Source organism: Branchiostoma lanceolatum, chromosome 5, assembly GCF_035083965.1.
Source record: "Branchiostoma lanceolatum isolate klBraLanc5 chromosome 5, klBraLanc5.hap2, whole genome shotgun sequence".
Taxonomy (NCBI): Eukaryota; Metazoa; Chordata; class Leptocardii; order Amphioxiformes; family Branchiostomatidae; genus Branchiostoma; species Branchiostoma lanceolatum.
In genome coordinates, this window is record NC_089726.1 from 6,201,461 (window position 1) to 6,228,962 (window position 27,502).

Below are 27,502 nucleotides of genomic sequence, written 5' to 3' on the forward strand. Positions count from 1 at the left end.
TTTTGCAAATTTCTACTATCTTTCCAGCGACCTGTGGAGCCTGGTAGAGGCTAACGTTCTTGCAAATCAGAGTAATCCTTAGCTTTTTAAGCATAGATTAGATTCCCCGTAGTTTAATTGGTATTTATGCTAGGGTCACATTTCCAACCCGGGGCCCGGCCGGGCAGTCTTTGGGAACGAAAAATATGATATAAAAGACAATAAAGCACACAAAACTTTTGAAAAATTACTCCTTACCATACGTTATATATATCCTTGATATGCGTCTTTTATGCTTTGTTTTCTCAAACAGCCCGGCCGGGCCCCGGCTAGGAAATGTGACCGTAGCATTAGGAGAGGTGATTACAATGGAACGTGCGTTATGCTGATGAGGACCTCATTTGCATAATTTGTGCAGAAACTTCATATTTCCTTTACGGTAAACGCTACGGATCTCATAGGAAAATATCCTGCATTTCCTCGAAAATGTTGCCTTTCTAGTTGGACCTGCATCCGTCGTCTTCTCGGAATAGACGTAAAGTGGGGGTCCCGTGTTTGAGGAGGTGTCCAGCTCATTACTGGGGTACCTACTGGCTGTAATAATACAACAAGGTGAATAATAGGTTCCATCACATTCAGACAGTCAAACAAACTGTACTTCAATGTATTGCAGATAGAGGGGCTGCGACTTAGCGGCGATGTAGCAAGATTCTCGGTAGGGGCATTTGAGAGGATCCCCAACCTTACTCGTTTGACCACTTGGAGAAGTTGTATCGTTTGTGTTGAAAAGACATGGTTTGTAGGACTGGAGCAGCTACAGACCCTCGATCTCGGTCACAATGAAATATCCAACATCGAAGACAGCGCATTTGAGCATCTTCCAAAACTCGAGTACCTCAGTTTGACGTATAACCAGATTGAAAGCGTTCGGGCGGCCTGGTTCCGCGGTGCCGTCATGCTGAAGAGATTAGAAATAGAATCGAATCCTTTGTTCATCATAGGAAACATCATGGCTGAAGAGAGTCCGTTCGCTCAGATGCAAAAGCTGACGAGACTATATCTTGGTTCTGGTTCGCTGGCAGTCATCAACGCTAATCATTTTCGAAATCTGACTTCCTTGAAAGAGCTTCGGTTAGAACACAATGCCATCGCAGATATGCCGATCGGTGCCTTCAGTGGAAACAGTGTTGGAAAGCTCATTTTGAATTCAAATTCACTGACAGAAATCAGAAATGGTCAGTTCTGTGGGATGCTAGATCTATATCTTCTTGATCTATCTGACAACAACATCACACAAATACAAGACCGTGCATTTTTTGGACTATCCGCTTTATTCATAATAAAACTACAGGGGAACAAGCTCAGATATGTCAGAAACGACTGGTTTGAAGGTCTAGAAGCACTTCGAAAAGTTTGGCTACAGAATAATAAAATTGTAGCGTTGGATGTGCTGACATCTAAGCTGGGGCTAGTAGGTAACCCTTTAAGATGTACATGTGCCTTGACGTGGCTTCTTTATCGGAAAGAAGACGTTGACGATTACTCTCAGCTGATGTGCAAGCATCCCCCTCCTCTTCGAAACACCCCGGTGTCAAACATGGCATCAGAGAAGGCTACCTGTCCTAAACCTGTAGCGCGTTTAGGCGTGTTTTTCCTCAAATCGAACATAGCAACACGAACAGCTGGGATCTATAACCACACAGTTGAAGTTTCATCTGAACACGACGTCGTCTACATAACATGCGAGGTGTACTGGGAAGTGCCTCCTCTGGTGACGTTTACTCTGGCTGGCAAGCCAGTATTCTCACACGCGATGAGACTAGGGGAAGCTGAGAAAACTGAGAAAGTCTCAGTACCAGCGAACCTCACGATCACCTTAACCCAATCCATGAGGCCGGAAGGGTGGCAAAGTCGGAAAGGATGTCGAACAGAAGCACGTTGCTCAAACTATTTAGTGAAGACAACATTGTCTTTGTCACTCAGTCGTTTTGTGCTACTTTCTTTTGGCAATTGTAGCTGTGCCGCATCATCTATGGTCGGAAATTCGACAGATATCATTTCTTTCTTTGCTCCCAACAATGATGTTGCCATTACGTATACCACGTCTTGGAGATTGTTGAATACGACATTTGAAATCCCTCAGTTTGTAACATCAACTATCATTAGCTCCACACAGAGTTACGCTAGTACGACAATTACTGAAAGAAACGACCCTTCTCTGTCCAAAGAGGATACAGCACCGCGCGGTTTTCGTTATTGGGTTCCTGTAGTGGGTGCGGTGGTTGCTGCCATTGCATTGCTTGCTCTCTGTCTTAGCACGGCACTGTTCTTGCAAAGACGGAAAGGAAAACGCAAGCAGCAATCGAACCGTGGTAACGCTACGGTGCCTAAAGGGCCTGTGTGCGGCACTGTATCATACAACATCCACTACGCGATGCGGCCTTACGATGTGTCAAACTATGAAAACACAGAAACGGGCGATGAGGATCAGAGCTTGGAATTCCAGCATCTCTATGACAACGAACAATGTATCACTGATGTAGACGTTAGGGAAGGGAGCTCGGAAACTCAAGGCACACATTGCAACCAGCAAGTAGCTGGATCTAGCACGATTCGGTCATCAGAAGCTGAACCTGAGCCCTTTTATCGCATGCAAAACCGAGAAGGAGTCGAAGAACCTAACATCGACATCGATAACGCGTATTCCAGTTCAGCTCGTATAGACGGACAAGATGCGGGAAACATTCACGGAGAAACTGCATCTAACAATTGCAGCCCAGGCACGCAGACCGGAAATGAAACTGACGGCTTGCCATTCTATCAAATGACAGCTAAGACTGGCAAAGTGTCCAGCGGGTATCATGAGCAAGAGCGGTTGTAGCTTAGATTCCCAGACCGGACACTGGAACAGAACCATTCTATGAAATGACAGCTAAGACTGGCAAAGTGTCCAGCGGGCACCATGAGCAAGAGCGGTTGTAGCTTAGATTCCCAGACCGGACACTGGAACAGAACCATTCTATGAAATGACAGCTAAGACTGGCAAAGTGTCCAGCGGGCACCATGAGCAAGAGCGGTTGTAGCTTAGATTCCCAGACCGGACACTGGAACAGAACCATTCTATGAAATGACAGCTAAGACTGGCAAAGTGTCCAGCGGGCACAATGAGCAAGAGCTGTTGTAGCTTAGATTCCCAGACCGGACACTGGAACAGAACCATTCTATGAAATGTCAGCTAACACTGGCAGAGTGTCCAGCGGGCACCATGAGAATGAACATGATACAGAATCGTGGACAACGTAAACCCCACGGTTGTAGCTTAGATTCCCAGACCGGACACTGAAAGAGAACCATTCTATGAAATGACAGCTAACACTAGCAAAGTGTCCAGCGGGCACCATGGGCAAATTAGATCCCATGGCCCACGGTTGTAGCTTTGATTGCCAGACCGGACACTGAAACCTAACCTTTCTATCAAATATGATGAACACTTACGCATTGTAGCATTTAAGCGGAGACACTGCCTACCAGCTCCGCGATATCATTGCACACTCATAAGGCAGAAGGATTGTGTAAAGCAACTGATACGTTGATGAATGAATCGAATGTGCTTGTAAATACTTCACTTGTAAATACTTATTAATAAGTAATTCTCGTAAATCATCGAGTTTCTGGCATGCATTTTTAGTAGACCTGGAAGAAAGAATATTTCTAAATTTATTTCATGTACATGTCTATGATGAACTTACGTCGATTGCTTGCTTGCTTGCTGTAACGTGATAATGTACGGTTCTACAACGGGTTATGCCAATTGTAATCGTTGTAACCAAGTAAACGTGTATATTCTTCAAAGGAAGTCAATTGTAACTGTGGTAACTAAGTGAAAATATTCTTCAAAATTGTGATTGTTGTAACTTAATTATATAACGTTGTATTTATTTTAAGTGTTAATTCTTCAAAGGATCAAGTCAATTGTGATTGTTGTAACTAAGTAAAAGTAACTAAGTAAAAATGTTTATTCTTCAAAGTTCATGTCAATTGTGATTATCGTAACTAAGTGAAAGTGGACATTTTTGACAGGACTGTATCAATTGATTGTTGCAACTAAGTGAAAGTGTATACATGTATCATTCAAAGGATTATGTCAATTGTGATTGTTGTAACTACGTGAAAGTAAGGGTTCGTTAAAGTGTTATATAATCCAGCCTACATATTTCAATACAACCTTTATTGTGCTGAATGCACGCCTCGTCCTTTATGACTTGTTACAATCAATTCGTGACTTTGATAAAGACACTTAGATTGAACCTCGAATCGTACCAATTTACGTATATATTGTAGTTATCCCTTAAAATCACAGCCCGTTGGCGTTGCACTCCAATCAAACCTGATCACCAGTCTCTACAGGTCGGCTTAGGGGTGTTTAACCGTGTCCAGTCTGATAAGCATTGGTCTGTTAAGTTTCTGTCAGCCTAGCTGGCGTGGCGAACTAATTAAGCCAACCCCGTAAAGCCACCCCCGTGCTCGCTAAGCTGCCTGGGCGGGCGGGCATCACTCCCAGCGCCGTAGAGATACCATGGAGCTCCCGGTGGTATGTTTACCAGGCTATCTCCAAGCAGATGTTGGGGAGGCTAAGTCGTTACGGTTTCCTAGTTGCCATTTTCTGTGACAAAGGGGGGAGGCGGTACGGAAAACGTAACGGTTTAGCACACCCCAAACATCTGATTGGAGATAAAGACTTCCACACTTCCTTCCACCAATAAGTGTCATGTACATGAACTTCTAGCGGTGTTTATTCAAATTAATCATCCATCATTGTTGTCCATACCATGACACTTGATGAACATCTAGCACATTCACGTTATCACACCGGTCTTTCCTATCCTGAAATCTACAAAAATACTATATCAAAGAAGATAATGTCATCTAAAAAATCAGGGATCCAAGCGTATCTTAAACACCCACAGACGCACAAACACACAAACTAGCGGAGAGAGAGAGAGAGAGGGGGAGTGATAGATAGCTACGGAGTGAGAGAGTGTGGAAGAAGGGAGAAAGAAAGAAAGAGGTGAAACCTTTATCAGTAATCGCGTTATGAATCAAAAAAATCTCCGAAAGTTAGATGCCCGGCCACAAAAACACGTGCAAAACAATCTGGACCCTACATCTGCTTGAAGTCTCGCTCAGAAACCTCCGTCCGAAACCTGGTATCCATGGTGACCCAGCCATCCTGCGGACCGGATGACCTCAGCTTTTCCAGGAAACTCGTCCACTCCTCCGGCCACTTGTTTGCACTTAACACGACCCCATAGGTGTTCAGAAAACTACGCGATGTTGGTTTCAAATGTTCGATTTGTGATATCAAATATTACATGCAATGCAAATCATCAAGCATATACACTCTGTAAGTTGACACCTGAAAATATGTTACAAAGAGTCCAGTAAAATACAGTAAGAGCACCTCGCAAGTTAATTTCTCATTCGGTAAATTATCTCATACGTACGTGGTCCTGAAATTCACACACTCGGCACGTAATGGCGGCGAGGGGGAAACTTTGGGGACTGTTTCTCCAGCTTACCGCTGTTTTGTCGCTGGTTCCGGGGGAACAAGGCCTCGATCTGCGGTGTCTGCAGTCGTGCAACATCAAGGTAAGTGTACACAATACTACTGATATCAAACAGTGGCTGTGGCTTGCAGTTAGAGCACGACGGGCCGCACGAAGCAACCAGGAAAAAGTTCGGTCTCGAAACGCACGGTGCGGGACAGGCGCCTCGGGCAGTAGCTTAGCTGTTTTGAAAATTTTCCACTCGGGACGAAAGTGACAGCAACAGTCAGCTGTTAGGTCAATCACGGAACTGATTTTCGCTGGAAGTTAGACGTTAACGTTAGATTTTATACTATTGCACTTGGACGTCATGGTCTGATGTAACGTTAAGGGCCCTAGGGCCTTAAGGGCGTCAAGGTGTGCATACCTGTCTTACCTTCAGTCGAACACACGCTAGTGTAAACAAAGACGGCCAGCCGTAAAACTTGCAGCGAAGAACATGTTTAAGTGCAAAATAGGGCGGTGTAAACTACTTCTTAGTGCTTGTATTTGGTCTTAAGAGCCCAGGCAGCCTTTAATTTAGTTCAAACACAGGTAAAAGTGGGACAGGTGTGGCTGAATTCTTGTTGCGTGCATGCCAAGTCTTACTGTCAATACGTCAGGTGAGCATGATACCTGTGTCGCCATGACTGTCATATTGTGTCAATCGGCTTAAAGGTAACTTGAGCCTGACTTTGATGTTTGAACTGCATTTTTGAAGCTGCAGTGTAAGTTGTGAATCATAACCTTAGAAGGAAATGAAGTTGCTTAAAAATCTTAACTCTTTGTAGTTGGCAATGATACATCCTCCTGCCAATGCAAATTACTACTTATTAATAAATAAGTAGTAATTTATAAATTGATGAGATTGTAGGCGAGTTTTTAGGTTTCTTGGCCCAGAAAGCTCGGAAAATCTTTTCCATGGTAATGGGATTGTTGCACTCATGTGCGCGATAGATCCCAAAAAATTGGATACGACGAATGACATCTTAGCTTAGAACCGTGCACGCTGTAGCGGACGGTTGATTCTCACGTTATCACAATCACATCCACCAAAATCCGGCCCATTTTCAATGAAATGGCTTCAGGAGCCGGGAAAAGGAAAACTAGGTGACCTATTCATTTCGATGACGATGCCTTCGAGTGGGAGATTGACAAGCTACGGGTCCAAATCGATCGATCGATCGACCTGGTCCCCACCAAGCACTGTTACATTAACGTTATATATGATATTATCATATCCTTTTTCTTTTCTTTTTTATTTCGCACAGGTAAAAGAATTTTACATACATATGACAGATCAATACACATAGTGCCGGGGAAGGTAGAGACCAATGTGGTCTATAATATTCCATCCCCATTTTTCAAACAGATTAAACAATGAAAGGTATCCTTAGATATTACATGGTTTCAGCTTCAGATTGATTCACTCATGGTGGATGCCAAATTTGTGAACATTTTGCCGTACCAGAAAATTCAAGGTGTGCTGAAAAATCCTAGGGATGTTCCTGTGGCTCAACTGACATCTGAGCCTCACACGGTCATGAGCATCTCGTTTCAATAAGTTGGTATCTAGAAAACCATGGTTCAAGTCCCGGGGTCAGTACATTTTGGCTGGGCTGCACTGTCTCTTGGAAGGGACGTAAAAGGTGGTGATGTATTGGGGGTAACATGTTTTAAGAGGTGCTTCATTAAAAAGGGGTGGGGCTAGCAAACCCTCCCTTAAAAAATATACCCTGCTTCAGAAACAGCAAGGAAACTTGCGGCCCTTTGTGCCGCTACTACAAGGGTCTGAACAAACGAACGAACGAATGAGCAATCGAACGAGCGAACGAGCGAACGAACAAACGAACGCTAAGAAATCCTGCAGTGTTTGTTGTCGGCATGCTGCAGAAGAGGGTAAGCTATCAGTGTGTCACCGTGGATTATTGCTGCAGGAAGGGGAACACTTGTTATGTTTGGAGAGAACTCAGACTGGGAAGTGTGTAATAACGTCGTCTCAGCAGAACAGAAGTTGAGTTGCAGTCTCCGCAACTTCTTTGCAGTAAACACTTCCCCATCTCTTTGTAGTCTGGACATTTTGTCTTTATATTACTAGTAGTCTTACGCTGCTGGAGATAGAGGAAGAGGATATCCACAATTAAGAGAAGGAAGCCTAATAGGTTCTCCATAGTCATATTTTGCTGTTGTTGCTGCAAACTGCATTTCTGTTAGTCAAGCACAGTGGGCACTCAGGATTGGGATGGGTCCAAAATAGCTATGAATACACTGAGGCAGATCTTGGGCGCTGGGAAATACACGGAAAGGATAAAGATGGCAGCAAGTGATTTTGACAATGTATTCAGACCATAAGGTCATGACTCATTCACTCACTCACTCACGCATGCACGCACGCACGCACGCACTCACTCACTCACTCACTCACTCACTCACTCACTCACTCACTCACTCACTCACTCATTCACTCACTCACTCACTCACTCGCCCAGCACAATATGGGAGTGTCACTTCTTATGAACAGCAGCCGAGCATGCATGTAAGAAAACATGTAAGCAAGTTCTGGAAGATGTGCCACACTCGTCTGACACATCCATTATCTTTGCCTCTCTTACTCATTAAGATTAAGCAATCATTCAAAACTACATCTGGTTAAACAATCGTGTGATGAATCATAGATAACAAGCTTGACCCAAATGACCTTGACATCAGTAACCTAGCAGACTAGATGTAAGACTCTGCCGTCATGCATGTCAAGAGGAAGTAATCTGAGAAGAAATGTTTTAAGAGGTGATGGTACATTTTGTTTCATGAAATAACATATGCCTCTTTGTATATGTTATGCCAATACCACCTTAGCATTCTTTGGTTTTGTTTCTCACGCTTTTGAACTTGAACTGTACACACGTTTCTACCAGACTATTTTGAGGTTTTGATAAAGATTTGTAAAAATCAACCAAATAGTTTGACCCAGTGGACCAAAGGAATCCTCTGATGCTAGCCAACTCCTCTGGCAAAGTAAATTCCGATTCTGTTTTGTCATTTTAACTCCTCTCTTTCTGCTCTTAAACCCCTTTGGTAGTAAAACTTAGTTCACATACATTCAGTACACAGGGTCAGGGGAGCAGTATAAAAGCCTTTGTGTGGATAGCCGTGACGTTTGGTCGCCATGGCTACAGTACCTGGTACGTGATGATCACCTGCCGTGTAAACACCTACCTGATTGTGTTTTTATGGCAGAATGCCAATCCATTCTCTGCATGTTAAATGTAGTCGTTAATCTTCGTTGATGAAAAGGCCTATTTCAAAGGCCTGTTCAACAACATGTTTGAGTAGCAAATTAAAGTGTGGTGAAAGAAGTTGTTAATTGGACATGATTGTGCTGTAATGTAAACTCATGGGAGAACTGTAGCTTGCAAGAAAGCATACAGCAGTTCTGAGTAAATGTTAGTTGTTTTTTTACAGTTTTTGAAAAGAGGAAAGTAAGAAAAATGTTCAGCAGGCATCCTCGCTTAGGCTTTATGATATACATATTTCCCTGGGACGTATTTCTCATGGTTTTTGGCGATTTTGATATAAAAAAATAGACCGGATGGATTTGTTTATTTTGTTCAAGATATTATACCAGGTCCTTTATACCAGGCACAGCTAGTTGTAGGCATCCAATGAAATTCGAAAACCTGGCATGTAAAATTTTGTGTATCTAGTTGGTTTATTTGCCCTTTGCAGTTGATATGGTATGTAGTCAAGTGTCCTGAACAAATAAGTGCTAACACGGTTGCTATGTATGTTCAAAGAAACCATACTTTGGAAATGTGTTCAGCACTAAGGCTGACTCCCAGGGTATCTCTCAATATAGTGAATCTTTATACTTGATCTTAGTAATTTTCCTTGCTTTATTTGATTATCATAACTGCCTGTTTAATATAGGTATTGGTCAAGTTTATTTGACATACTTGAATAAAAAATGAATTCATCTTATGATGGCACGAAATATACTGTTTCTGTAATATACTAGTAGGGATAACTTAGACTAGCAGCTAAACAGTAGTTAGCAATAAGTGTCAAATTTCAGATAAAGCTTTCTTGTGTTAGGCAAAATATTAAAATGTTGTTAAAGTCAGCAGTTACATCTTTGTGCTGTCAGCATTCTGATGTAATATGCAGCTGGACTTGTGCAGAAGTCAGCTTTTCCCATGTTTATTCTGATATGAGTTGCACGGATAGATACCAAATGCTGTGATAGATACCGAATGTGAACTTTCAGCATTGTGATGTAATCTGCAGACTCGTGCAGAGGTCAGCAACTCTCTTTTCTGATGATTAGAGTTCTGGTGATAGATACCATCTGAAGGATGTAAAACTGGAACACACATGATGGAGAGAGTGAACAGTCTGTTGACACAGTATTTACGACATCTGAATCACACTGGCATTACATGGAGAACCTAAGATATCATGAGAGCCAGATGTGTTCTGCTTTGGTTTGAAAAACATTCTCTCCGGTTCCTAATATTCTAACTGTGTTACTGTCCAAGTAGACTGAATGAGTCACTTTCTGACTTGTTTTTGCTTAGCCTGATTTAATTGTGCTTATAGCAGCCGCCCGTAACCGGCGCGGGGAGGGACCATTACAGCCCCGGACAGCTGGAGTTTGGGTTATACAGACTAGTTTTTGCTGTACGTGTCTTAATTGGTGCTGGGATTTATTTTTGAACCAAGTCCAGTACTGCAACAGAACGTCAAGTTTTTGTATCCCATATTTTTAAACTACTGTGATGATTTGGGGTGACAAGTTACCCTTACTACCAGTACCTATATTTAGTAAAGTCCATCTAACATGCAGCAAAAACAAAATTAATTGTTTTCATTTGGAACCATCGATACACAGATAAGTGACAGTTCTGTTGAGTCAGCTGCAGTCAGAGTTATCAGCTGTTGACAACATGTGCTTCTGAAGGTCGGACTTCCTCCTGTTTTCCCAGTGATTACCTGGAAATGTGCCAGGGAGAAGTCGGCATGGATATAAGGGAAGGGGAACTTAAGGAAGAAGAACCTACTGAGTACCGAATAAAGATGCATTGTGTTTCTTTTGAATTCCCCGTCTACATGATAAACATACCAGATTTAAGTTCAGTCCGTAGTTTCCGAAGTATGGAACTGCACATTTTAGTTTTTACTGATATGGTGTTGGCCAAATTATGTCTCACACTGCATATCTGCCAAATTGATAGCCCAAGTACAATTTTCAACATGCACGACAACAGTGCATGCGCTACTGCTCACATACCATATCCTCCATTGTAAGCTTGTTGAACAGGTATGCACCAACTCTATTGTGCTGCACTAGTAAGCTATTTACACGCCATTGTCCTAGATATAATGGTCTCAGGGAGGGGCAGGGTAACACACAGGCCTCAGCTACTTCCTTGTGTGACTCATCCGACCTTAAGAAAGGCTGAAAACAGACAGTTCATTAATGTCATGTCTGGAAGTGAAAGTAGATCAAAGAAAAGAGTATGTAGTTTATAGAGAAGTTGACCTTGCAAAGATCTTACTACATGTCATGTAACATTACATGCCTTTACGGGCTTTTAAGAAATGTTGCGTGTGCTTAATTGACAAAAGGTCAGAAAGTCTAACTTGGCAAAATGTCATCACTTTGTCACAAGACATGCTGACAAATCCAATGCCATTAAGTCCTACAGTTCAGGGTTATCCAAATGTACGCTGCTTAACTATTTGAAAAGAAAGAATACCAATCTATATAGTTTTATCGTATGTGTGGATTATGATTTTTGATGTTTTATTTTCCAGGGGGATTTGTCATGTCTTGCAAAGTGCGCCGCAGAAAGGAGCAGAAGAGATGCTGATAACTATCCACAGTCTGGACGTAAGTTTATTTATCTATTCAGGGTTTTTTCTAGAAAAATTAAACAAGAGGGAGCACACACAGGCGAGGGAGCGAATTCTATGTATTCATGGAAGAATCAATCGCTGAGGGAAGTCTGTATGCTGGGGTTTAAGCTAAAATCTTTTAAGACTTTTGAAATAACTTTCTGTTAAATCAAAGAAACTTACTCTCACCTCTCAAATAGAAGTACCCCCTGGAATAGAAGTACCCCCCGGACAAATTTTCAAAATGTAATATAAGTACCCCCTGGAATAAAAGTACCCCCCGGAAAATTTCAAAAATCGACAGTCGAGGCTAGGTAAACTGTGTCCATACCTGTACAACTGTCACTGTCAGAGGGAAATAAGATAATAAGCAGGTAGGTAACTTATATTTAGTCAATTATGCCATACCTATTAAGTATATAGATATTGAACAGAATAACTATCCATAGCTTGTTCAAATCATGATGATCTTCCTCGCCTCTTCGTAAAATATAATAGTAATATTGAAAAATTGGGCATAGGTTCCCCGCTATGACCCCTAACCGGGGGCCACGGTGCTTTCAAATTCAACAAGTGAAAATGTACATGATACATGCTTTTTCTACTTGGAACTTGAAGCAAGTGATCAAAGAATATTGTTATATCATTTTATTATGACTGACAATCAGTGACATATAACAAAAATCATCAGAGTACTTTTAAAAGTTAAATGTACCTGATCATATTTTCTAAAGACATCAACCACAAAAAAAACACAAATATGAACACAGTCCTTCCACAGAAGAAATATGTCTATAAACTTTTGCTCCATAGCGTCGAAAACAAAGTGAGACGCTCGGATTTCGAGTTCCCGCGGTAAATCCCACAATATTGAACAGAGATCGACTGTAAAAGTAGCTCAACGTCACAGACCGCACATACTAAGAAGTTACCCATTACGTGTTGACACTAGAAACCCGCGATGAACCGCCTAAATTGGGAAAATCTTACTATTATTTAAAAAAATGAACCCTCTGAAAATAAATATGGCGCTGTGTGTCCATCGTTGCCCCAAAAATATAATATTTCCATGCGTTTACGGTATCATTTTAAAGATCGGTATCCGCACTACGCAATATGCTGCTAGTTTTACTGTCGCCATGCCTGAGAGTGGCGGCCATGTTTCGCGATTTCGCGCTGTTGTTTACCGAATCATATCGGACATATTTCTGCCGTTTTAGAGATTTTGTGGCCTCAAAACACATATCACAAGGGAAGTTAAGTTATGATTGTTGTTTTGACGTGTTACATGTCTTCTGCGAACAAATAATTCTTCCGCCGCGCTGCCGATACTACGGATATAGTGGTCAGGAAATTATTATTCCCTGTGTAGGCGAGCACCCTACTCCACACGTTTTTGATCAGCGTGCTTTGGTTTACGATGTAAACAGAGACTATCAAAGTTATTTATATGAAAATTGTATTTTAAAATGTCAATGTCGCGTCTTATTTTCCGATTTACTTTGTAGCGTCATAGCGATATCGACGGATATGTTACGAGTGCCGCCAGGATACTTTTCACAGGGCCGTCAACGCGGCGAGAAAATCAACGCCGGTAGGCCGAAAAATAGCGAATTACGAGCAAAAATACCGGAGAAATATGGCCAGAAAAACCTTAACTTACGATTTTAGAGGGATTCCTGGTTTGCAAAGCCTCAATTTTTCAAAAAATAATAAACGTACCGTCTAGAATAAGAAAGTACAGGGTGGAACTTTTGGCGAAAAAAAATAAACGTACCGGTACGTTTATTTGAGAGGTGAGAGTAATACATTCTGTCATTTTACACATTATCTTAATTTGATCAGGCAAAATGCATGATATACATTGTAGTATCCTTTTATTACAAGTGAAGGGAATGCTAAAAAAGAATGTCTTCTCTACATGCACTAATTGGTATATGGCTGACTAATGTACTGATGTGTATTATCATCTTGTAGCATGTCAGCCGTGGCCATTCCAGGATTATGGCCTACCTTACGTCCCGGCCTCTCCTACTGATCTTAGAGAAGTCACCCAGGACGGAAATCGAGTCACAGGGAACTGCACAGTTGATGGTGTTGTCAGGAAATGTGAGGGTGTGACTGTGCAATGGAAGGCTGGACTACAAGGTAAGAACAGAATTTGAAAAAAACAACAACAATGCAATCAGTAGCATTTGCCAGCAAATACAGAAAGTTTCCCTCCCCATCTGTCCACTGATCACTGCAGTACCGTCACGCAAAGTAGTACCAATTTGAAATCTTTTGGATCACATCCAAATTCAAAGAAAACCTTTTCAATTGTTGATAAATTGCAATTGCTATCATTTGTTTAAAATACAAATTGTGCTCAGATGCCAATAACTGTTTGGTGACCAGAACAAGATCTTGAAATATATTTTTATCCCTTGCTTGTAACTGGATGAATAGGCTGTATATGATACAGAGATCTAGAAAGTGTTTCCCTGCTTCATACACCTAAGTTATAGAAAATAATTAATATTTCTAATGAGTTTACGCAAATCTTGCATTATAAGACATAGTCTGTTCTTATATTTTTGCCATCACAAAGAAGGAGAAGTCTTGACAGTGTTGGATGTTTGTACACTATTCTTTTGTTGTGACCTTTTACTTAACCCAGTGGGTACATATTTGAAATAAAGGTCTTCATTCATTTTGATCTATTGTATATTACTTTTAGTTTTAGCCGTTTCTGAAAAGAACATATCCATGTAATTAACTAAGTACGTGAATATGTTGTGTCCAAGAAAGATCATTTAGTTGTAGTTTTCATGACTTTGCACTTGCTCTACAGGGATCCGTGACCTGCGAGGTTTCCATGCCACACTACTCAAACCTGGTTTTGACAACTGTTACCAGGTCATCTTTCCTCAATCAGTACATTCAGATGGTGAGGTAAGGGTACAACATTTTGTCTCTGTATCTGGATGTGGTTTGTTTCAAAGCTGAATATTATTACTTAAAATTGTGATCATGACAGGATTATTGCTAGGATAAACAAACATCATAATGTTGAATTTCCTATTATAATTATGGTAGTCAATTCTATCAAATATCATTGAATGTAATCAGCAAGCCTTTGTTCTTTACAGACATTCTACAACCACACGTTCTTCCCCATTTTCCCTGGAGAAAGCTACATGGTTTCTGTTCGCTCCCTGCCAATGAACTACCAGAATCCAGACGATGTACCATCAGCTAGCATTACCATAGCAACCAATTGTAAGTTGTTCCTCACATTGTAAAAACTAAAAGCTAACATTTAGGAGCAAAACGTGTTATCTTCTCAATCTTTTTAGAAAATAATATAGTTTATTCATTAAAACAATGCATATTTTTTTTCTGGTAAAGACAAATTTATCATATTGTAGTTACTGTAATTCCATTGATCCCATTCAATTTACCCTGGCCCAACTAGTCTGTTGTTGCTGTTGTCTGAGATACCAAAAACTGGGATATTTTTACTCTTCCTTTAATACATGCCCTTCCTTTAATACATGTACTTCATGGAAAATGATATCTGTCACTAGCAATGTATGAAACATCATCATCTTGTCAGGTGTATATGGTTACCTGGGTTTATGCATCTAGCTTTGTATTTGATTTTATGGATGAAGTACGAACAACTGATTGAATGTTTATTATCTTACATGCACAGCTTGCGCAGAAGTCAACTCAGTTAATCCATGGATCTGTGGACCAGGTGAGAGCATGTGAAATATTTTTACTGTCATGCATTCAAAATCTTATATTTGATATGGAAAAATGATAAGTAATTAAGACAAACATTATTGACACTGAATGACTGATTGAGTTTAAGATCATAATTTTGAGTGAGTGAATATACCAATTGCAATGTTGTGAAGCTTGCATTGCATATAGATGACCTCTACGACAAGTATACTTTGCTCAATGTTAAAGTGATGTCACAATAGTTTAAAATGTTTTATAGACATTTATCCCCTCTTCTTTGAACAAGCACATTTCTTCTAAATTTGCAAAACAAAATCATTACAGCTTGATATTGTTTGGTGTTACCTTGTGATGACATCAGCTTGAACCCTTTTTGTTTTAACAGAAGCATGGGTCCCCCCAACTAATATCAACATCACTGTCACTGGGAGAAGTGTGGATGCCAACTTTCCTGTTGCTCCCAATGGATATGGCATCAACGCATATTTCACACTAATTGCCAAGATGACATGTGATGAGTCTGAATTCAACTGTGAAACTTGGGTGGATACATGCAATGGAGGTGTGGCAATTGGTGATAGAATTTCAAAGGTACATAATGTATACAAGAATTTTGCTATCTATACATTGTACTTTTGATAGGATGATCCCTGCTTATCAATGATGGTAGATAATACCATGTACATTTTGACTTGTAAAAGTTCATTTTGATGTCAGTGCCCAGGCTTGTACAACAAGTCTTTTTCTATTTTATAACGGGTTTCAATTCATAATTAATTTTTCTTTCCAGCCTTCCAGTGGCACAGTTGTTCGTGCTCACTCTGATTTAGTCCCACCAGGAAAGTACCTCTTTGAGGTATGTCGACTTTTACATTGTAGTTTACTGTCACTTCTATATTGCCTTCTTCAGTTAATATTGACCATCAAAATCCTGATTCATATAAACCCTACAGCTTTGGCTATGCCTATTATATATACAACAGTCCTACATGTACATAAGAATGCCAGTCAACTGACTCAGTTCTGTTGCAGAGGTTATTGCCACGTTGCAATGATGTTTAGTAGAAGCACAATTTCAGTGTTATAATTAGTCACTCTGAGAGAAATGGAATGATGTGAGGAGGGCTCTGTCAGGGGGCGCTGGTCCTCGGACCAGTCCGAGAACAGTTTCTCAGCAGGATGGTAGTTACTTGTGGCCCCGGAGGCGTCGCCAGCCTGGGATGAATTGGAACGGCGTCCCGGACGTTTCAGCGGGCCTCCAGGGGTTTGGTTAAAAATGGGCAAAACGGACGCTTTCATTTTCACAGAGGACCCACACTAAAAAACATGACAAGATGAGGAACGGTCATGCTTTGATTTTTCTCTGACTAATGGAATGATGACACAGATAGTTATTTTGATACACTGAGCCTTTTACTATATTACACTATATTGGCTTATTTCCTATACAACATTTTTTTCAGTAATCAGTAACCCATACTCATTTTCTTTTAATCTAATGTCAAATTATAGTAGCTGGAACATTCCTTCATACATCCATCCTAAACGTATTCTTTCTTTACAAGGTCCGAGCAGTTTTTGGAAAGAGAACTTGTCCAACTTTTTTTGAAGTATCAGGTAAGTTCAGACAACTTCTTTTCCAAGTCATACTGTATGTTATATTATCATATTATCATAAGCTAGTAGAACCCAAATATATGGTAGTACATTTGTACAGTGTTTAATATTATGTTAGCGTTATCATTTAAAATTTATTCTTCTTTTTTCTCATTTCCATTACATCATGTATGGTCTCTTATACATTTATCCCCCTGGGGAATGAACATGCAATAAAGATTATTTCTATATAACTATTAGTAAGTTGCTATTGACTGATATGGAGTGAAGAAGAAGTTCATCTTTACCTGTTTCCAAAAATCCTGTAGTTTCCTGAAAGTGGTCAAAATTGCAAATGACACCGTTTGGCCAAAACTTACACTGTAGTTCTTGCATGCCCTTCTGTTTTGATATTATATAAGTTGAATACAACTTTAAAACTTAACTGATCTCAATATATTAAATTGTAAGAAGTTTTGAAAATGATCTGGGTAGTATGACTCAATTGCTGTAATTTTGAATCATGGATCTACCGGCTTGGGCTTTACACAGTCTATGATTATCAAACAAAATCATATAGCTCCTTTTTTATAACCCAAGTTCTTTTTTTTTTACTACTTAACAGACTGGGCCCCACCTGTAGACTCCATCACTGTCACAGAGAACATGTGGAACTGCAGTGCTGCTGTCTCCTTCCCTCCTGATGATGATGTTCCTTCATACAGGGTCTGCATGGATGAGGACTGTGCCTCTCTCAGTGTAAGTAGCAGTCATGTAACATAGCGCTACCAGTTATTGTCCACTTTGGGTCACATCCACATGTCGAGGTATATTACAAGAATGCCAGTTCCCATGATCAGTAAAGAACGGCATATGTATGATCCTTAGTCATGACTCTCCTTTATGCAAAGCAATGAAATAGGTTTGCATGTAGTGACACATCAGAATAAACTGAAGCCGAAACAACAAGTTACCTGGTTGCGTCATGCATGTAATTTGACACCACGCATTTCATCAGTTTCTAACTCGCACGATAGCTAGTATCTTTTAAAAGTATCTAACATGAAAAATTTGTTTGTTATCTAAATTATTCATGGTGATTTGAGGTTTGACGCTCTCATAAGTATTCGAACAGGTTCCTTTTTAATCAGCCATCCCCCGCACTGACACCATGTTTATGTTACACCAAAACCTTGTTGTCATATTTAATGCAACAACAGATCCTTGGGTATTACCTGTTCTGTATTGTTATACCACAACTCATAATTTTGAGAGATCATTAAGTTGATAAAAAATGTCATCTTCATTGTTTTTTCTCCACAGTATGATTCTGGTCCAAGTGTCAGGAGTACCTTCCAGTCTGTGCAGCCGTATCACGAGTATCAAGTCAAGGTTAGCCTCATCTTTTACATCCACTGTTTCATTTTGTACAGTGCATCAATGTTGTGACAACAATAGTTTGGGAAGAGTAATTATCCTATGTTGAATGTTTTTTGGCACATCTTACTCACCTACATTGTGTAGTACAAAGATGAGCTTCCTTTCTGCCTAAACCTTGCTTCTTGTACAGCTAACACCCTGTAATGTTTTTATTTTCATGCATCCATGCTTATAATATGCCCACAAGTGGTTTGGATGAGTCCATCATGTACATGTGTTAGATATGTTTTAATTTCAGACAAAAGTGTAAAATTTGATCTTACATGTACTTTGTTTTAAAGTTACCCAGACATAGGATGAGCTATCTGAAGTAATCTATGTTTTCCTGCTAACATTCTGTTTTAGTGTACCTTTAACGCTTCTTACATCCTAACTTCCATCTCTTTAACAGGTGTCAGATGGCCGATATGTAGATGCTGCAAACACCACAAAGTCTTTCACCACTATGCAAGGTAACAGGGTGAAAAAAATTACATGACAGTTATGCAGTTTTCTCTCTTGCCATTTCTGTTTGTCTTCAAAAGTAACTCTAAGAGGTAGCTTTGTTCAATATTAGGGAAAACTATGATAATAATTATTGCAAATATGACACAAAACATAATATGAATGTAGACGCTATAATGGATGAAAATGTGTGTTCCAGGATTCACTCCAAACATCACTGATGTGGTCATTACACAGAATGATGATAGCTATGGCCTTTCCGTGACTTTCGAGTCTCCACGATGTATCCAGGAGTACGCTGTAAATGTTTGCCAAACATCAGGCATGATATGCCTTCAACTGGAGGAAAAATATACAGTGGTAGGTGACTGTTCATAGCATCAAAAGCATTTACTCACATAGGATCATTTCTCATGTTTGACACCACCATTGGCTTCTATATCTTGAATCATGATATAAATTATTTTGAAATTCGTAAAGTGATAACTCAGTTAAGAATCAGTAGTTGTAAGTTGAATATAGAGACGGGCAGATATTATAATGTAGCCCCTGACCAAAAGTTTTGCCCATTTTGTCCAATGCAAATTGAAAATGAATTTCACTTTCTCATGGAATGCTCTAGATATGATGTTTTACGTAATATGTTATTCACTTTTCTCAAATCAAGTACAACAAGTTTTAAAAGTCCCAATGCTGACTGTTTTGAGTTTATATTTGAATGCAACAACTCCCACATTGCAAAAATAGCTAATTATATATCTAAATGACTGCTTTGTCAGTAGAAAAAGTACCGAAACCAATAATTAGATTTTTAACTTTTATTCTTGCTTTTACAGAGAGCAGCTGATGAAGGATTTCCATGGGTTAATTTGGATTTGGATTTGACTTTGGGCTCTCCTGTGACAGAAAGCTGGACCTTCAAGGTAAGTTTATAAGTCTTGATTCATTAAATGGTAATTCTGCAGCCACCATTTCCTCATCATGGTGAAACTGAGTTGTGTACAAGAAGTACATGACTTGATTGTACTACATTATTAGATAGGAAACTCATTCTGTCACTTTCATTGTTGCTTTAGGTGAAAGCAGCCAATATGGAAAGTGCTCTGGAAGGTGTCATCGTGATTAAACTACCCCCAGGTAAGAGTTTGTAACTTTTCAATCTGGAGTTTGGAAGGTTTTTGATAGGATACAGTTTTCTTTTCATCAATGCATGGAGATGATGAAATTGCCCTACTTTTATTGTATTCATATGATATTATAACCATTGAATTCTGAATAGTAGGGAACAGGAGAAGAAATGCCTAACAGATCAAATTTACATGACTTGTGTTTCAGCCGTCTTCATAAAGAAATGACGCTTTTATTACTTTTTACCCAACAGAACAATCAACAGCACAACCAACAACGACGCCTGACGGTACCCCAACCGTCACGTCTCCTACCTACCATTCCAATGACAGCTGGAAGTACGGGGCTGCAGCAGGGGGCGTGGCAGCTGCCGTTGCCCTGGTGATCATACTGCTGTACTGCTGGAAGCACCCTCGACGTATGTAACAGTACTTTAACAGGAGTTAAGCACCTTCAAATCTGCTGTTTTAGCTTTTAAGTTCATACGTGTTAAATTTTGTAGAATTCATCATGAAGAAGGATCTTTGATTTAATGAGTTGGTAATTACAGTCAAAGATCTTTTTCATGAATCTTGAAAAAATTCTTGATATACAAAAGATATCCATTGTCTATGCTTGCACATCTCTTTTCTTGTTTTTGTTTTGTTACTTCTTAATTATTGTTATCAATGTCATATCTCAAACAACAAACATTTACTCAGAGTGACTCCTATCTATCTTGCATTCATTAGTATATTTCAAAGACAACTACTGTATTCTATGTAATGACTAATAACTTGATTTTTGTACTGGGGCCTTAGATTTGTGTATACCTCTTTTTCAGTGATCATGTCATCACAGAAATGGATTAAGTTAGTGAATTTACATTTTGTCCATGTAGGTATCCAGTTACCAAAGATCTGCAGCGACACTGACAACAACTTTCAACCAGGGGACGGCAGATATTATCCATCTGATAACACTTTGACAGGTACGAAACCTGCTTAATACTCTACATTGGGACAATTAGTATACCTACTGGACAGGTTTAATGTTTATCTGCTAAGTTGTGGGTATTGTCAAATTTGACAGCTTTCATCAGGCTAAATTGACAGAGCTGACATCTACACAAACTTATCCATGAATTTTTCTATAATTATCTATTACTCCATCTATATCATATTTGATATGTACTTGATATCATTACCCCACCACTTCAGTCTACTTTTGGTTTTGGTTTCTTCAATGACTTATATTTGTCCTATACATGTATTGAATAATCCTTTAAAGAAGAATTTAACAGTCAAAAGATAACTCTCTAGTCTTTAAAATTCCTTAGAAATATTTCATTGTCATATTTTGTTGCTGTTGTTTTTGTTTAGCTTCCCTGCCGGACATACGGCAGAAGACAGTCCTGCTGCTGCCCTCCTACGACTGTGCGGAACACAAGATTGTCGTGCTCAGCTTCGCTGCTTACCTGCAGAGGGAGTGCCACTGTCAGGTGGGGAACACATTTTTTTTCAGATTATATTTATCGTATATTATTCATTGGTCCGGCAGTGAAGGACATTCAGCAATGGTTTCCCGACTATAATCTCCAAGCAGATATATTGGTGGCAAAGCAGTATCGAAAAGGCCAACCAGTACTTGGGTGGCTTTTGGTACTGGTTGGCCCTTTTGATACTGCCTTGCCACCGATAGATCTGCTTGGAGATTAGGCCGACTAGTCTGTGGCTAATCAGAAAGGGCTAGTGGACAATCTTGGTCAGCGAACCCAAGCCAGAGAGTGGACAAGGCCAATACTAGAATTTTAACAAGTTGAACACAAGCAACTTTGAAAAAACAAGTATTTACATAAATTGAATGTTTGTAATTATAGTGAAAAGCAATCATTGCACGGCCGAACAATTGTGAGTTTACAAGACATGAAACTCTTTTTCCAGGTGATTCTGGACCTGCACAAGGCAGAGGACATCTCAAAGTTGGGGGCCATGGAGTGGCTTGTGAGTCACATCCATGGTGTGGACTATGTTGTCGTCATCTGTTCTGTGGGAACCAAGTTTAAAGGTGAGGAAAAGCCCAGTCATCCAACCTTCTCCTGATAGCCACTGTATGCCACAAGGAATCAACTAATTTCATAATCATTGTGCAGCTGCAATAGTGCAGTCGACCACAGTACCCAGGATTTCGGATATGCTGCCATAAGACTCTTTGGTAGCAATTGTCTCTAGGCTCAGGTATTTGCATGCTTGTAGACATGTGTACAAACCCTGTATGACATGGAGCTGCTGTTCAGACCATGCGACAATTAGATGAGAAGAACCTACAAATGTATACTATAGTCCTTAATGTTTCTCCTTCCTTTTCCAAGATGCAAACTCACTTAGTTGACCAATCATTCCTTTTACTAGCACCAAAAGACATGAAGACTTGTCATTTAATTTTTCTAAGACATGCTTGTGTCTTTTTTTTACTTGACAATGTGCAAAGTACAGTCAAACCTGGTCAGGCAACCACCTGGCGCAGGCAACCACCTCCAGTCACAAGCCAAATTAAAACAGCCCTGTCCATTTTTACGTTGTTAACCCCACCCTGTCCTCAATGAGCAACCACCTGTCCTCAGCAACCATTTTCCGTCAGTGACTCCCTTGAGTGGTTACTGAATCCAGTTTCGACTACAATCTTTCCCTGCGGAAACCAAAGACATGAAGACTTGTCATTTCATAGTTCTAAGACAGCTGCATGATGATGATGCTTGTTGTTTTTTTCTGTTCTTGTGCAAAGTACAATATAAAAAGAATACAAACAATTTTTCCCTGCAGCAACCAAGGACAAGAAGGCGCGTCAGCTGCAGGAGATTGAGCCGTGCGGCGACCTGTTCACGGGAGGGCTGAAGCACATCAACCTGCTCCTGCACAGCCGGGGCGAGGACATGTCAAAGTTCATCAACGTCTACTTCCCCTACAGCAAGAAGACGGACGTCCCCGCAACCCTGGAGATCGCCAGGACATTCAAGCTCATGGAGGTAAATACCCACTTATAGTACTCGTAGTAATATACAGTAGTTACTGTTAGCAATATCCAGTAGTTGATTATGCTGCTGGGTCCCAGACATAGTGGTTAACAGCAGTCAGCTTGTTAATCAACTGATCTTTCAGCAAAGAGTAGAAAAGACTATTCGAATTCATACCACAGGAGTATAAAAAAGTATCTTTCTAGAAACTTGTGCTCTTGCAAGATGGGACAATGCTTAATACATTTACTCAATTATTACGTAAGCAAACTTGCGTTTATGAATAGGTTTCATGACAATTATGACGGTACATTTATCTCTCATTTTGGATTTACAATCTGATGGAGCTAATAAGTGTAATTCAATTGCCAAGTAACAACAACCCTTGGTTGGCACTAAACAAAGAGTTGTTACTTGGCAGTTAGATTAGACTAATTACCTGTTGTTTACCTTCAAACGTTGTTCCCTGTAGAGCATGCCGGCACTGTTCTGCCACATCCATGGACACTCCCAGTACAGCATGGAGGGTGCTGCACACATCGACATCGCTGAACGAGTGGGAAGCACAGAATCAGGTAGACATTTTTGTTTTATATCTTCTATTCTATTCTATTCTATTCTATTCCATTCCATTCTATTCTGTTATGCAACTGGCCAGGAACCTAAAGTCTGAATGTAGCTCAATGTTTTTGGCATTGTACAGTGGAGTGTGCACCAGTAGACTTATTATTTATTTGTTTTGTTTTGTTTTGTTTGTTTGTTTGAGCTTTATTCATTCATGAGAAGATCAAATCGACATGCTGGCCACTTTTCATTGAGGTCATGAGTGAGACAGTGAGAATCAAATAAATATGACAAAGATAAGATACAAGTAAACAGTTAACACAATTGAAGCATTCATGGGTGATTGAAGTCGTCATAAATCAGTAAACATTGTAAGTAAGCTGTAAAGCTAAGACAGTTGTACTCTAATTCACCTGTTTTATTGTGCTTCAGGACGCAACTTGCTGAGTGCCATTGCCAAGATGGAGGCCAAGGACGCCGCGGAACCCGACTGGTTCCTCAAGCGCATCGTAAATACTTCAGAAAGTGACAGTGGGCATGGTAGCTTCAGCAAAGCCAACACCAACAACAATCATGGCAACATCAACCCCTCTGACAAGGGGGAAGAAACCTCTGCCAAGGCCCCAGCAGATGTCAACGTGACAGTAGATGATGAAGCCAAGGTCTACCCTGAGGATGGATATGGTGATGATGATGATGGCTACTGCCCCAGCATCCCCATGAGCCTCCTCAACAACGGCACTGTCGAGTACGACCACTTCCAACCCCAGCCTGATGCCTTCGCATACCTGCACAGCCGCCTACCGGAACCATACATGTATGTCCCTGAAGATGTGATGGTCCAGCCTCCAGGTCCTCCTTACCAGCCTTACCAGCAAGAACCAGTCCAGTTTGCACCGTATGGCAACCAGCAGGACCTAGATGGATGGCAACCGCCCTATGAGGATGTGATGAACAACCAGCAAGTGCCACATGTTGAGCGTCCACCGAGGCCGAATCTTAAGCTCCATATCCCAGAACCCTATCCTTACCCTCCACAGGGACTGCATGTACCACAGGAGCCTAATAAGGAGGCTATAACTCCTGAGAGTGGCTGCTTCAGTGGGGAAAGCATTGAGGACCAACTGTCCCTATTTAACCAAAAGATGCAGGAGATGATGATGCAGGAGGCTTTTTCAGAGCAACATGTGTAGCTCTTATATCATCCTCCTATGCAGAGCCTCGTCCGCAGCCTATACAATATACCTTGAGGAGGCTCTGCTAAACCGGGCTCAGGTTTCCACCTTTGTGAGCATAGCCTCTAACCAGCTGTCAGTCAACTGCCTAAAATGTTTTCTCAAGGTAAAGCGAATTCTCTAATCGAATGATAGCTGGTTAGAGACTTTGCCCACATAAGTGGAAACCTCAGCCGTGCTTAGCATGGCCTCTCTAAGGATCATATTATGTAGGCATTGATGAGGCTCTGTTTAGGAGAATGCTCTTAACTCAACCAAGAATATTTGGTGCGCAATCAATGAAAACGTAAAATTTGAGGACAAATTTCTAAGATCAAATTCACATTTGATATACATGTATCACTACGGCTTCAAAAGTCAGTAACTGTTTTATATAGTTCTCAGCTGTTATGTTGTCAGTCACATTTTAAAGAAGACTTTCAACTTTCTAAAGATTCTGTGTGCACAGTGAAATTTTTATGAGATGTCTAATACATGTACAGTACTAAATTGTGAGAGTGACAACAAAAATAGATCTTCAACTCAGTATGTTATATGTGTGTATATACAGTAAGATATTATAACTGACTGCTTGCTGAAGAGAATATATTACCTTGAATACCGCAGCATAGTTTTAAAGTAACTGTTATGTAAGTTGTCGGTTTTAACCAGCTTGTACAATTTACTACCATCTACACTCTAGTCATTGGAGAAAGTACGGTTTTGTTTTTTAAAGTAACAAATACTGTTACAGTATGTAGTCTCTGAAAAAAGTGACAGTTGCATGGTTAATATCTAGAATTCTAAAAGGATTCGATCTGGTGACTATTTTTGTCTGTTAGTCAATATTCCTATTTGATAAGATATATTTCAAGCAAGAATTGCTGGATTTATTACTAACATTGGGACAAATGCCCCTTGTGTTTGCAATCAACAGTTTTTCCTTCTTCAAGAAATGTTTTGTATTATTTTGAAATTTGTGTCCTATATATATGTACATGTAGTATGTATGTAGCATAGATAGTCAATGTTGATGTTAACAGATATATGATAATCTGGCTATGTGTTGACCACCAAAGTGATTTAAGAATTCTGTTTATATAATTATAACAATTACCAAAGCTAATTAATGAGGAATTTATATAACGTTACAACTACATTTGTACTATCAAAGTTTGCCGTTTTTGAATGTGGAAATAAGTATGGCCAGTCGCTATATTTTTCCCTACAGGAGTGTGCTAGCAAATTTTGCTTTGGAACTTGAGGACTGTACATACATGTATCAATAACAGCATAACGATCTTTTATGATGTAATAAAGTAGAATCAACAATTTGACATATTGAATGTTTTTGCAAGTGCAACTTGAAAAGCTTTTTATTGCTGACAGTGCATGTTTGCCCATAGTTATGGCATGCAACTTCTATATCTTGAATATCTTTTTAAAGATATCTAGACAGGAAAAGCATATCTGTAGGCCCCAGTAATTCAATTTGTTGGTTATTGGTGGTTGACTGTAAGGATTCGTTTTGTACTTATACATTTAAGGCCAATATGTGAACTTAGAACAATATACTAGTGTTTCCTTGAATTAGACTAATAGAATGTCAAGTTTAAGTATTTGTATACTTTTGTTTTGGAAACAACATAGTGTTGAATATACCCTTGCTGTACATTTTGTTGCTGTAAGACGGTTCATTAAAAATGACTGTGTAAACATTGTTTGCTGTTCTCTTCATTTTAGTAGCTGTCAATCAATCAATCAACCAATCAATAAATGATTCATCCACATCGTTGGCTGAAACCTGGTGGTTATAGACATGTCCTTCCAGGATGTTGTATTAATGAATTATTAGTAGCCGTGTCTGCATGTAATTAAATGATGGTGTTTTTGCATAACCTGTAAACCACCTTAAGGCAGTTTGGTACATCATTAAGATTTTGCTGGTCTACATGTAGTTATGGTAACAATCTGCTACTGATGATAGTTATGGGGTCTTGTTTTTGGGATGATCCCCTAAAGATGGATTCAATCTCAAATAATGATTGTGTTTCGTGATAAAAGGAGAACTAACAAAGAAAACAATCCATTTCCCTTCTTATTGTATGTATAAGCCATAAGGGAAATCAGAAAACGTTATGATCTTCTATCCAACATCTGTTTGGACATTAGAGAAAGAATGCCTTCTCATGCTGAGTTTACTATTCAGATTGTGAATTCTTTGTTTAAGAGAAACTATAAAAGGTTATACTGTACAATGAATAGGACAAGCAGTTCTTTAAGCAAAGAGGTCAAAACTTAAGGTGAAATGGCTACAAAAACTGATAAACTAGATAAAAACACAGTTAGATGTGCATTTCTGACCTTGAAAAGTGCAGCAATATGAGGAAAATAAGCACCTCGCCTAAAAAGAAATGCCTGTTGGTCTTCGGGCATTTTTCTGCAGTCTTTCACCACTCCGCCAGGCAGCGCTGTTGAGCCGTAATACCTCCATTCCACTTGGACGGCGCTCTCGCCGTGAGAGGCGCCGATTTCCTGGAAAACATGCTCAAGTGGAATCTCTACGGCGACCTCAGCGCGACCAAAATGTCAAATGTCAGCAACTTTTTATGAGCGACCAAAGATTTCACAGATCACTCAACGAATTCTAGAGATTAAGAACGAATTTTTTTCTTCGTTTTGTGTGCTTTGTTGTCTTCTCAGTCATACCTTTACCTCTTGCATCATATTTGAATGATAAAATCAAGGGGAAAACAGATTCAATTTTGATCGCTGCACGGTCACTTAGTGTGTGTCTTAAGTTATATATTTGTTCAAATATGTTTTTTTTTGTCTGTCATGTAACCTGTTTGCTATAAATATCTTTTATCATGCTACGTTATTATAGAAACGTAAATCACAGAATTGTGAAACACTTTTTGAACCACAGACAA

General features: G+C 39.9%; 1 protein-coding gene across 1 annotated transcript; it reads left to right on the plus strand.

Annotated features, from left to right (window-relative positions):
- The first annotated feature begins 5,494 nt into the window (after positions 1 to 5,494).
- Positions 5,495 to 26,285, plus strand: LOC136434639 (uncharacterized). Its single transcript, XM_066427566.1, has 22 exons — positions 5,495 to 5,628; positions 11,379 to 11,454; positions 13,437 to 13,607; positions 14,293 to 14,393; positions 14,591 to 14,720; positions 15,157 to 15,201; positions 15,577 to 15,782; positions 15,982 to 16,047; positions 16,757 to 16,808; positions 17,413 to 17,546; positions 18,111 to 18,179; positions 18,619 to 18,679; positions 18,871 to 19,031; positions 19,508 to 19,594; positions 19,748 to 19,808; positions 20,053 to 20,217; positions 20,680 to 20,769; positions 21,161 to 21,279; positions 21,722 to 21,845; positions 22,601 to 22,803; positions 23,264 to 23,366; positions 23,788 to 26,285. The coding sequence occupies exons 1-22, from the start codon at positions 5,515 to 5,517 to the stop codon at positions 24,546 to 24,548; spliced, it is 3,099 nt and encodes a 1,032-aa protein (XP_066283663.1). The 5' UTR covers positions 5,495 to 5,514; the 3' UTR covers positions 24,549 to 26,285.
- Positions 26,286 to 27,502: the final 1,217 nt, after the last annotated feature.

Excerpts from the sequence above, each read along its gene's own strand:
- LOC136434639 (XM_066427566.1), top strand. The coding sequence starts at position 5,515 with ATGGCGGCGAGGGGGAAACTTTGGGGACTGTTTCTCCAGCTTACCGCT. Across the intron at positions 19,809-20,052 it reads CGTGATTAAACTACCCCCAG|AACAATCAACAGCACAACCA; the intron begins GTAAGAGTTTGT and ends TTTACCCAACAG. Across the intron at positions 20,218-20,679 it reads CTGCTGGAAGCACCCTCGAC|GTATCCAGTTACCAAAGATC; the intron begins GTATGTAACAGT and ends TTGTCCATGTAG.